Source organism: Amblyomma americanum, chromosome 2 (genome assembly GCF_052857255.1).
Source record: "Amblyomma americanum isolate KBUSLIRL-KWMA chromosome 2, ASM5285725v1, whole genome shotgun sequence".
Taxonomy (NCBI): domain Eukaryota; kingdom Metazoa; phylum Arthropoda; class Arachnida; order Ixodida; family Ixodidae; genus Amblyomma; species Amblyomma americanum.
Window position 1 is genome coordinate 220,004,994 of NC_135498.1, and position 13,002 is coordinate 220,017,995.

At 47.4% G+C, this 13,002-nt stretch overlaps 1 protein-coding gene across 1 annotated transcript in view; it reads left to right on the plus strand.

The window, feature by feature from the left end:
• Positions 1–9,327, plus strand: part of LOC144120375 (uncharacterized) — a 31,302-nt gene extending 21,975 nt beyond the window's left edge. The window contains exon 4 of the mRNA XM_077652730.1: positions 9,261–9,327. Within this exon, the coding sequence (XP_077508856.1) occupies positions 9,261–9,327 (67 nt within the window). The remainder of the gene's footprint in view (positions 1–9,260) is intronic.
• Positions 9,328–13,002: the final 3,675 nt, after the last annotated feature.

Below are 13,002 nucleotides of genomic sequence, written 5' to 3' on the forward strand. Positions count from 1 at the left end.
CTCACGCGGAGAAGGTATTTCTCGCAAACGCGGAGGCGGAGGAATTTTTCGCTCACGTGGAAGAAAAGGTATTTTTTGCTCACACGTAGGAGGAGGGATTGTTCGCTCACGTGCAGGAGGTATTTTTCGCTCACGCGGAGGAGAATGTATTTCTCGCTCATGAAGAGAAGGAATTTTTCGCTCACGTGGAGGAGAAGGTATTTCTCACAAACGCGGAGGCGGCGGTATTTCTCGCTCACGCGAACAAGGAGGGATGTTTGCTCACGTGTAGGAGAAGGTGTTTTCGCTCACGAGGAGGAGAAGATATTTCTTTGCTCACGAGGAGGAGGAGGCGGTTTAACCTCACGTGGAGGAGAAGGTATTTCTCGCAAACGCGGAGGCGGAGGTGTCTCTCGCTCACGAAGAGGAGAATTGATTTTTCGCTCACGTGGTGGAGAAGGTAATTTTCGCTCACAAGGAGGATCAGGGTATCTTTCGTTCAAGCGGAGGCGGGATTTTTCGCTCACATGGAGGAGAAAGTATTTCTCGCAAACGCTGAGGCGGAAGTATTTCTCGCTCATGCGGAGGAGGAATTTTTTGCTCACGTGGAAGAGAAGGTGTATTTCGCTCACAAGGAGGAGGAGGTATCTTTCGCTCGCGCGGAGATGGTATTTCTCGAAAACGCAGAGGCGGAGGTATTTCTCGCTCACGTGGAGGAGGAGGTATCTGTAGCTCACGCGGAGAAAGTATTTCTCGCAAACGCGGAGGCGGAGGAATTTTTCGCTCAGGTGGAGGAGAACGTATTTTTCGCTCACGTGGAGGAGAAGGAATTTCTCGCTCATGCGGAGCAGGAGTGATTTTTCCCTCATGTGGAAGAGAAGGTATTTTTCGCTTTACAAGAAGGAGGAGGTTTATTTCTCTCACGCGGAGGAGAATGTATTTCTCGCTCATGCAGAGGAGGAATGATTTTTCGCTCACGTGGACTAGAAGGTATTTCTCACAAACGTGGAGGCGGCGGTGTTTCTCGCTCACGCGGACGAGGAGGGATGTTTTGCTCACGTGGAGGAGAAGGTATTTCTCACTCACACGAAGCTATTTTTTGCTAGCGTGAAGATATTTCTCGCTCACGTGGAGGAGTAGGTATTTGTCGCTCAAGCGGAAGAGGAGGTATTTTCGCTCACGAGGAGGAGAAGATATTTCTCGCTCACGAGGAGGAGGAGGCGTTTTTACCTCACGTGGAGGAGAAGGTATTTCTCGCAAACGCGGAGGCGGTCGTATATCAGGCTCACGCGGAGGAGGGATTTTTGCTCACGTCTAGGAGAAGGTAATTTCGCACACGTGGAGGAGAAGGTATTTCTCGCAAACGCAGAGGCGGAGGTATTTCTCGCTCACGCGGAAGAGGAGGGATTTTTCGCTCACGTGGAGGAGAAGGTATTCCTCGCTCACACGGAGGAGGAGGGATTTTTCGCTCACGTGGAGGAGAAGGTATTTCACGCTCACGCGGAGGAGGAAAGATTGTTCGCTCATGCGGAGGAGAAGGTATTTTTCGCTCACGCGGAGGAGGAATTTCTTGCTCATGTGGAGGAGAAGGTATTTATCGCTCACGCGGAGGAGGATGAATTTTTCGCTCTCGTTGGTGAGAAGGTATTCCTCGTTCACACGAACAAGAAGGAATTTTTCGCTCACGTGGCGGAGAAGTTATTTTCCGCTCATGCGGAGGAGGTATTTTTCGCTCACGTGGAGAAGGTATTTCTCGCTCACGAGGAGGAGGAGGAATTTTTTGCTCTCGCGGAGGACAAGGTATTCCTCGTTCACACGGAGGAGGAGGGATTTTTCGCTCACGTCCAGGAGAAGGTATTTTCTGCTCACGCGGAGGAGGTATTTTTGGCTCACGTGGAGGAGAAGATATTTCTCGCTCACGAGTAGAAGGAGGAATTTTTCGCTCAAGTGGGGGTGAAGGTATTTTTCGCTCACAAGGAGGATCAGGGTATCTTTCGCTCACGCGGAGGAGGTATTTCTCGCTCACACGGAGGAGAAGGTATTTCTCGCAAACGTAGAGGCAGAGGTATTTCTCGCTCACGCGGAGGAGGAGGAATTTTTTGCTCAAGCGGAAGAGAAGGTAACTTTCGCCTACGCGGAGAAGGTATTTTTCGCTCACAAGGAGGAGGAGGTATCTTTCGCTCACGCGGAGGAGAATGTATTTCTCGCTCATGAAGAGGAGAAGGAATTTTTCGCTCACGTGGAGGAGAAGGTATTTCTCACAAACGTGGAGGCGGCGGTATTTCTCGCTCACGCGAACAAGGAGGGATGTTTTGCTCACGTGTAGGAGAAGGTGTTTTCGCTCACGTGGAGGAGAAGCTATTTTTCGCTCACAAGGAGGAGGAGGTACCTTTCGCTCACGTGCAGGAGAAGATATTTCTCGCTCACGCGGAAGAGGAGGCATTTTTCGCTCACGTGGAGGCGACGGCATTCCTAGCAAACGCGGTGGCTGAGGTATTCTACGCTCACGTTGAGAAGGTATTTCTCGCTCACGTGGAGGAGGAGGTATTTTTCGCTCACAAAGAGGAGGAGTATCTTTCGCTCAAACGCAGGATAAGGTATTTCTTGCTCACGAGGAGGAGGAGAGATATTTCGCTCACGTGGAGGAGAAGGTATTTCTCGCTAAAGCGCAGGAGGAAGTGTTTTTAGCTCACGTGGAGGAGAAGATATTTCTCGCAAACGCGGAGGCGGAAGTGTCTCTCGCTCACGCCGAGGAGGAGGAATTTTTCGCTCTCGGGGGAGAAGGTATTTCGCTCACAAGTAGGATCAGGATATCTTTCGCTCAGGCGGAGGAGAATGTATTTCTCGCAAATGCGGAGGCGGTGGTATATCACGCTCACGCGGAGGAGGGATTTTTGCTCACGTCTAGGAGAAGGTAATTTCGCACACGTGGAGGAGAAGGTTTTTCTCGCAAACGCAGAGGCGGAGGTATTTCTCGCTCACGCGGAAGAGGAGGGATTTTTCGCTCACATGGAGGAGAAATTATTTCTCGCAAACGCGGAGGCGGAGCTATTGCTCATGCGGAGGAGGAGGAATTTTTTGTTCACGCGGAAGAGAAGGTCTATTTCGCTCACAAGGAGGAGGAGGTATCTTTCGCTCGCGCGGAGAAGGTATTTCTCGCAAACGCTGAGGGGGAGGTATTTCTCGCTCACGTGGAGGAGGAGGTATCTATAGCTCACGCGGAGAAGGTATTTCTCGCAAACGCGGAGGCGGAGGTATTTGTCGCTCACTCGGAGGAGGAGGAATTTTTCGCTCACGTGGAGGAGAAGGCATTTCTAGCAAACGCGGTGGCTAAGGTATTCTTCGCTCACGATGAGAAGGTATTTCTCGCTCACGCGGAGGAGGAGCTATTTTTCGCTCACAAAGAGGAGGAGTATCTTTCGCTCACGTGGAGGAGAAGGTATTTCTTGCTCACGAGGAGGAGGAGAGATTTTTCGCTCACGTGGAGTTGAAGGTATTTATCGCTCACATGGAGGAGAAGGTATTTGTCGCTCACGTGGAGGAGGAGGTATTTTCGCTCACGTGGAGGAGAAGGTATTTCTCGCAAAGGCGGAGGCGGAGCTTTTTCTGGCTCACGCGGAGGAGGAATTTTTCGCTCACGGGGGGGAGAAGGTATTTTTCGCTCACAAGGAGGATCAGAGTATCTTTCGCTAATGCGGAGGAAAAGGTATTTCTCGCAAATGCGGAGGCGGAGGTATTTCTCGCTCACACGGCGGAGGGATTTTTCGGTCATGTGGAGGATAAGGTATTTCCCGCAAACGCGGAGGCGGAGGTATTTCTAGCTCACGCGGAGGAAGAGGGATTTCTCGCTCACGTGGATGAGTAGGTGCATTTCGCTCACAAGGTGGAGGAGGTATCTTTCGCTCACGCGGAGAAGGTATTTCACGCAAAAGCAGAGGCGGAGGTATTTCTCGCTCACGCAGAGGAGGAGGAATTTTTCGTTCACGTGGAGGAGAATGCATTTTAGCATTAGAAGGTATTTCTCGCTCATGCAGTGGAGGAGGTATTTTTCGCTCACAAGGAGGAGAAGTATCTTTCGCTGACGCGGAGAAGGTATTTCTTGTTCACGAGGAGGAGGAGAGTTTTTTCGCTCACGTAGAGATGGTATTTCTCGCTCACGCGGAGGAGGAGGTATTTTTCGCTCACGTGGAGGAGACTGTATTTTTCGCTCACGCGGAGGAGGAGGGATTTTTTCGCTCACGTGGAAAAGTTATTGTTCGCTCACGTGGAGGAGAAGCTATATCTCGCAAACGCGGACGCGGTGGTATTTCTCACTCACGTGGAGGAGGAAGGAGAAGGTATTTCACGCTCATGCGGATTGGGAGGTATTTTTCGCTCACGTGAAGGAGAAGGTTTTTCTCGCTCACGCGGAGGAGGGGGAATTTTTCGCTCTAGTGGAGGAGAAGGTATTCCTCGCTCACACGGAGGAGAAGGGATTTTTCGCTCACGTGGAGGGGAAGGTATTTCACGCCCACGCGGAGGAGGAGGTATTTTTAGCTAACGTGGAGGAGAAGGTATTTCTCGCTCACGCGGTGGAGGAATTTCTTGCTCATGTGGAGGAGAAGGTATTTATCGCTCACGCGGAGGAGGAGGAATTTTTCGCTCTCGTTGGTGAGAAGGTATTCCTCGTTCACACGAACAAGAAGGAATTTTTCGCTCACGTGGCGGAGAAATTATTTTCCGCTCATGCGGAGGAGGTATTTTTCGCTCACGTGGAGGAGAAGGTATTTCTCGCTCACGAGGAGGAGGAGGAATTTTTTGCTCTCGCGGAGGAGAAGGTATTCCTCGTTCACACGGAGGAGGAGGGATTTTTCGCTCACGTCCAGGAGAAGGTATTTTCTGCTCACGCGGAGGAGGTATTTTTCGCTCACGTGGAGGAGAAGATATTTCTCGCTGACGAGTAGAAGGAGGAATTTTTCGCTCACGTGAGGGTGAAGGTATTTTTCGCTCACAAGGAGGATCAGGGTATCTTTCGCTCACGCGGAGGAGTTATTTTTCGCTCACACGGAGGAGAAGGTATTTCTCGCAAACGTAGAGGCAGAGGTATTTCTCGCTCACGCGGAGGAGGAGGAATTTTTTGCTCAAGCGGAAGAGAAGGTAACTTTCGCCTACGCGGAGAAGGTATTTTTCGCTCACAAGGAGGAGGAGGTATCTTTCGTTCACGCTGATCAGAAGGTATTTCTCGCTCACGCGGAAGAGGAGAGATTTTTCGCTCACGTGAAGGAGAATGCATTTCTAGCAAACGCGGAGGCGGAGGTATTTTTCGCTCATGTTGAGGAGAACGTATTTCTCGGTCACGCGGAGGAGGAGGTATTTTTCGCTCACAAGGAGAAGTATCTTTCGCTCACGCGGAGGAGAGGAGAGTTTTTCGCTCACGTGGAGAAGGTATTTCTCGCTCACGTGGAGGAGATGGTATTTTTCGCTCACGCTGAGGAGGAGGGATTTTTTCGCTCACGTGGAGGAGGAGGTATTTCTCGCTCATGCGGTGGAGGACGTATTTTTTGCTCACGTGGAGAAGTTATTTTTCGCTCACGTGGAGGAGAATGTATTTCTCGCAAATGCGGAGGCGGTGGTATTTCTGGCTCACGCTGAGGAGGGATTTTTCGCTCACTTGGAGGAGAAGGTATTTCTCGAAAACGCGGAGGTGGAGGTATTTCTCCCTCACGCGGAGGAGGGGAGATTTCTCGCTCACGTGGAGGTGCATTTCGCTCACAAGGTGGAGAAGGTATCTTTTGCTCACGCGGAGAAGGTATTTCTCGCAATCGCGGAGGCGGAGGTATTTCTCGCTCACATGGAGAAGGAGGTATCTCTCTCGCGCGTAAAAAGCATTTCTCGCGAAAATGCTGACGCGGAGGTATTTATCGCTTACGCGGAAGAGGAGGAATTTTTCGCTCACGTGGAGGAGAAGGTATTTCTAGCAAACGCGGAGGCAGAGGTATTTTTCGCTCACGTTGAGGAGAAGGTATTTCTCGCTCACGCGGAGGAGGAGGAATTTTTCGCTCTCGTGGAGGAGAAGGTATTCCTCGCTCACACGGAGGAGGAGGGATTTTTCGCTCATGTGGAGGAGAAGGTATCTTCCGCTCACGCGGAGGAGGTATTTTTCGCTCACGTGGAGGAGAAGGTATTTCTTGCTCACGCGGAGGAGGAGGGATTTTGCGCTTACGTGGAGGAGAAGGTATTTCGCGCTCACGCGAGAAGGAGGAGGTATTTGTCGCTCACGTGGAGGAGAAGGTATTTTTTGCTCACGCGGAGGAGGGATTTTTCGCTCACGTGGAGGTGAAGATGATTTTCGCTCATGCGGAGGAGGAAGAATTTCTGGCTCACGTGGAGGAGAAGGTATTTCCCGCTCTTTGGAGGAGAAGGTATTTTTCGCTCACGCGGAGGAGGAGCGATTTTTCGTTCACGTGGAGGAGAAGGTGTTTCCCGCTCACGTGGAGGAGAAAGTATTTTTGGCTCACGTTAAGGAGGTGTTTTTCGCTCACGTGCAGAAGGAGAGATTTTTCGCTCATGAGGAGGAGAAGGTATTTCTCGCTCACGCGGAGGAGGAGGGATTTTTCGCTCACGTGGAGGAGAAAGTATTTTTTGGTCACGTGGCGAAGAAGGTATTTTTTGCTGACGTGGAGGAGAAAGTAATTTTCGCTCACGCGGAGGAGGAGGGATTTTTCACTCTCGTGTAGATGAAGGGGTTTTTCGCTCAAGTGGAGGAGGAGGAATTTTTCGTTCACGTGGAGGAGAGGTATTTTACGCTCACGCGGAGGAGGAGGGATTTTTCACTCACGTGTATGTGAAGGGGTTTTTCTCTCACGTGGAGAAGGAGGTATTTTTCGCTCACGCGGAGGAGGGGGGATATTTCCCTCACCTGGAGGTGAAGGTATTTTTCGCTCATGCGGAGGAGGAGGAATTTTTCGCTCACGTGGAGGACAAGGTATTTTTCGCGAACGTGGAGGAGAAGGTATTTTTCGCTCACGCGGAGGAGGAGCAATTTTTTGCTCACGTGGAGGAGAAGGTGTTTCCCGCTCACGTGGAGGAGAAGGTATTTTTCGCTCACATGGAGGTGTCTTTCGCTCACGCGGAGGAGGGGGGATTTCTCGCTCATGTGGAGGAGAAGGTATTTTTCGCTCATGAGGAGGAGAAGGTATTTTTCGCTCACGCGGAGGAGGAGGGATTTTTCACTCACGTGTAGGTGAAGGGGTTTTTCGCTCATGTGGAGGAGGACGAATTTTTCGCTCACGTGGAGAAGGTATTTTTCACTCACGTGGAGGAGAAGGTATTTTTCGCTCACGCAGAGGAGGAGCAATTTTTCGCTCACGTGGAGAAGAAGGTATTTCTCGCTCACGCGGAGGAGGGATTTTTCGCTCACGTGAAGGAGAAGGTATTTTTCACTCAATAAAGAGGAGAAGGTATCTTTCGCTCACGCGGAGGAGAAGGTGTTTCTCGCTCTCGCAGAGGAGGAGAGCTTTTTCGTTCACGCGGAGGAGGAAGTATTTTTCGCTCACTGCCGACGCCGACGACACCGGCTTTTCTGCGACACGAGCTTCTTAACGCCGTCGCGTTAAGACACGTTTCCGATGCGGTGCCATGAAAAAGTGTGCACACATACACGCAATGGGCCTCTTCGATTTACCGCGCACGGGTAGCCCGCTCTAGGGAAGGAAGTGCGCCGCTGACATGAAAGCGCATCATGGTTGCATGGGCTATTGTCCAGCGGAACCAGCCTGAAGGAAATCACGGCGGCAAGAGAGTAGCCGATCACCGAGGGCAGATACTCTCCGTAGCTTCGCGTACTGCTGCGTCTCGTTACTACGCGGGAGCACGGTAGAAATAGGCTAATTGAGAAAGAAATCAACGGACTGAAGTCATTAAGGGCTGCCGCAGACTGCACAACCAACGGCCGGCCACGCTTACGTCCGTATACTTCAGCGACGACAACGCAAGCGTGTGCCTTCTGTGCTTCGGTGCCTTCGGAGTGTGTGCTGTGCAAGCTTCGAGAAATCCTCAAAAGCATGCGATGGTTAATCTACCGTCTTTCAGACGACAACACATCGAAGAGAAAATTTGGCCGGGCGTTGATCCTTAAGCCACACACCGTGCTCTCGGATTATCGCGTGTTTGTTTACTACGCAGTAAGTGTGACTGTTATGACCTCAGACGATCTACCCTGCATGGTGATTGACTCTGCTGTGGTCGTCGCGATTTCTACGTTCCTAAAAAGTTTCCTGTGGGCTGTAATCAGAAAAGAATGTGGAAACGTTCCGTTCAACTGTAGTCTGTCAGTCGCCGGCTGTTGCTGCCGGCAAGGAATGCACGCATTATCTTGTCGAAAGCGCATAACAGCTGGTTGAGCATTCATCTAGAGCAGGCGGGTACACTGTACAAATTTAGCTACGTTATCGTATCTTTAATGCTACAGCTTTGACGCAAAGGACTGGCACTCGAATGAAAGGCGCTGCAATCCAGCCTTGCGTGACGGCGGCGCGTGTGCTTGCTTGATGATCCGCGCTGGGAAATCCTTTATCTCCTTGATGAGCGAAACGCACGGGGAGATGCGTACGTACGGTACCTCTCGGATATACTTTAAGTATTTTTGGCTGATGGGGCCGGAGCCTCAAGCTGCACGACTAGTCGGCGACGACCGAATCAGCACTCGCCTCAGCTGCCGTAAATAAGTGACAACTGCGTGGCCACAGCAGTGCCCGCACAGATGCCTCGAAGAATGTTCTCGTGAAGGCTGATAATCAAAGATTTGTTTCAATCAACCGTGCTTTCGTTAAACCACACCCGCCTTTCCGACGCGTAGAACGCAATGAAGACTATAGGCTCTCGTATAGCGCTCAAATAACGCCTCGTTAAACACGTCCAGCACATGCATATGCGCAAGTATGAGCGCGTAGTCGAAGCTGAAACCTGTGGCCGCTCTCGTAAAAGGAATCGTGTACAAGCGCAAAAAACAAGGACCAAGAAGGACTGGACAACACGAGCGCTTACTTCCAAATGAAGGTTTATTGACAAGCAAGCACATTAAATACACCTTAATACATGACGACAAACTGACAGCGCTGCCGACTTAAGTGGCCGCACACTAAAACTTTTTTTGTTAGTGAGAGAGATTGTGCCCTGACTCAGGATGTACCCGCTTTTTAATCAAATCTGTCTCTATTATCTCTCTACATCCTGACACTTATGCTTGGCCACTATCTTGCATGCGCTGAAGAAAGGTTTACATGGTTTCTTATTCTTTTCAGCGCAGTCATGACAGTGTTCAGAAAGATTACCAACTCTATAATGGGCTACCTTCCTCCTGTGCTCTAGCAATCATTCATTCAGACATCGACCAGTTTGACCGATGTACCTCGAACCACACAATAGAGGAATTTAATATACTACTTCAGAAGCACGTGTTGCAAAAGGATCTCTGTGCTTGATACTGCACAGTAGAAACTGGCAGTTAGCAAGCGGTAATATTCATGAATAAAACGTACAATTCATTACAAATATAATGGAAGGAAACATTGCAAAATGTATAAATTTTATTCCCCCTTAAAGGGGCCCTGAAAGACCTTCCAATGAGAGCACATGAACACGCTTAACCACTGCATTGTGTTGTCAGAAAAACCTGACCCAAATAATACAATTCTACACCCACCAGAGGACCTAAAATGACGCGCGAAAGTTGACGAGCCCTTCCCGGGGACTTTTTCATGCTCGCACCCTCTTCCGTCGCTCGTACCTGCGTACACAAGTTGAGTGGTGGCTACAGGTTAGATTATTTCAGACGTCTGGCAGCAACCACGGCCGCGGCCAATGAGCCGCGTAGCTCCGGCGGGTCGGGAAGCTCCGCCGCCGGAAGTGGGGCCGGCGGAGGAGCGCCGCCCTACCAGCGTGCTGAAAAGAGACGAGAGGAGAGGGAAAGGCACGAAGACGCCGAAATTCAAGTTTGGCTACAGACCCGCCGCGGTGGCTCAGTAGTTGGGGCGCTCAGGCGCCCGGAGTTCCCGAGTTCGAACCCGACCGCGGCGGCTGCGTTTTTATGGAGGCAAAATGCTAAGGCGCCCGTGTGGTGTGCGATGTCAGTGCTCGTTAAAGATACCCAGGTGGTCGAAATTATTCCGCAGCCCTCCACTACGGCACCTCTTTCTTCCTTTCCTCTTTCACCCCCTCCTTTATCCCTTCCCTTACGGCGCGGTTCAGGTGTCCAACGATATATGAGACAGATACTGCGCCATTTCGTTCCCCCAAATTTAATTATTATTATTAATATTAGTTTGTCTACAGGTAATTCAGCTTCAACAAAGCATAGTAAAAAATTTCTGCTGGACAATATTTGTGAAGCGGCGTGCTTTAACATGAGACAGAAAGGAAAGAACTTGCAGACCTACCGAAGTTAATAAATAAGCGCAAGGTAACCGACATAAGGAATTTCAATATGAAGAGAATCGAGCATTCTCTAACGAACGGAGGTACCCGAAAGCGGTGAAGAGAAACTAGGCATAGGTAAAAGCTAGATGTATAGGTTAAGAGACAAGGAGGGCAATGCCATTAGCAATATGGATAAGATTAGATAGATAGATAGATAGATAGATAGATAGATAGATAGATAGATAGATAGATAGATAGATAGATAGATAGATAGATAGATAGATAGATAGATAGATAGATAGATAGATAGATAGATAGATAGATAGATAGATAGATAGATAGATAGATAGATAGACAGACAGACAGACAGACAGACAGACAGACAGACAGACAGACAGACAGACAGACAGACAGACAGACAGACAGACAGACAGACAGACAGACAGATAGACAGATAGACAGATAGATAGATAGATAGATAGATAGATAGATAGATAGATAGATAGATAGATAGATAGATAGATAGATAGATAGATAGATAGATAGATAGATAGATAGACAGACAGACAGACAGACAGACACAGACAGACAGACAGACAGACAGACAGATAGATAGATAGATAGATAGATAGATAGATAAATAGATAGATAGATAGATAGATAGATACATAGATAGATAGATAGATAGATAGATAGATAGATAGATAGATAGATAGATAGATAGATAGATAGATAGATAGATAGATAGATAGATAGATAGATAGATAGATAGATAGATAGATAGATAGATAGATAGATAGATAGATAGATAGATAGATAGATAGATAGATAGATAGATAGATAGATAGATAGATAGATAGATAGATAGATAGATAGATAGATAGATAGACAGACAGACAGACAGACAGACAGACAGACAGACAGACAGACAGACAGACAGACAGACAGACAGACAGACAGACAGACAGACAGACAGACAGACAGACAGACAGACAGACAGATAGATAGATAGATAGATAGATAGATAGATAGATAGATAGATAGATAGATAGATAGATAGATAGATAGATAGATAGATAGATAGATAGATAGATAGATAGACAGACAGACAGACAGACAGACAGACAGACAGACAGACAGACAGACAGACAGACAGACAGATAGATAGATAGATAGATAGATAGATAGATAGATAGATAGATAGATAGATAGATAGATAGATAGATAGATAGATAGATAGATAGATAGATAGATAGATAGATAGATAGATAGATAGATAGATAGATAGATAGATAGATAGATAGATAGATAGATAGATAGATAGATAGATAGATAGATAGATAGATAGATAGATAGATAGATAGATAGATAGATAGATAGAAAGATAGATAGATAGATAGATAGATAGATAGATAGATAGATAGATAGATAGATAGATAGATAGATAGATAGATAGATAGATAGATAGATAGATAGATAGACAGACAGACAGACAGACAGACAGACAGACAGATAGATAGATAGATAGATAGATAGATAGATAGATAGATAGATAGATAGATAGATAGATAGATAGATAGATAGATAGATAGATAGATAGATAGATAGATAGATAGATAGATAGATAGATAGATAGATAGATAGATAGATAGATAGATAGATAGATAGATAGATAGATAGATAGATAGATAGACAGACAGACAGACAGACAGACAGACAGACAGACAGACAGACAGACAGACAGACAGACAGACAGACAGACAGACAGACAGACAGACAGACAGACAGACAGACAGACAGACAGACAGACAGACAGACAGACAGACAGACAGACAGACAGACAGACAGACAGACAGACAGACAGACAGACAGACAGACAGACAGACAGACAGACAGACAGACAGACAGACAGACAGACAGACAGACAGACAGACAGACAGACAGACAGACAGACAGACAGACAGACAGACAAACAGCAGGTATTCTTTTATTCAGACAGCAAGGTCTCGGGTGCAGTTGCAAATGGCAGATATTACTTGCCTGACGGGGCCCAAGCAACCGTCGCACAACTCAGAATAGGCAGCAAAAGGAACAAGAACTTCATGCACTTATTACATAGAGAACGCCCTTTTAAATAAAATAATCAACGGGAGTAAAGTGAATACTTTTGCAATGACAAAATTGTGCACCAAATAGTTACAAGTTATAAATTTACACAACCGACGAAAATTATTACAGTCAACGAATGATCACAACAATATTTATATCAACAACCCATTGTTCGGTAGAACAAGAAAGCACGTAATATGTAGCATTCATTTTAAAAGATATCTTGGACCCATATTTTCAATAATTTTCATGGTCTGTGTATGTTTATTAAGAATACTGGGAATTAAATAGGAAAGCATTTAGGTACCATAGTTCGTTCGCACAAGGATCATTCCGTAGTTGCTGTGTCTTACCTTGTAAGGAGCATTGCTACTTGCATCTAATTCAACTTATTTTGATAGATACAGCTTTTATTCGGTAAAGATATGACAAAGCAACTTCAACTCAAATAATTGATCCACCTTTAGAACGGAGTGCTCTAAAAAGTACAAACCTGTGTGATCATTTTTGGCAAGATTT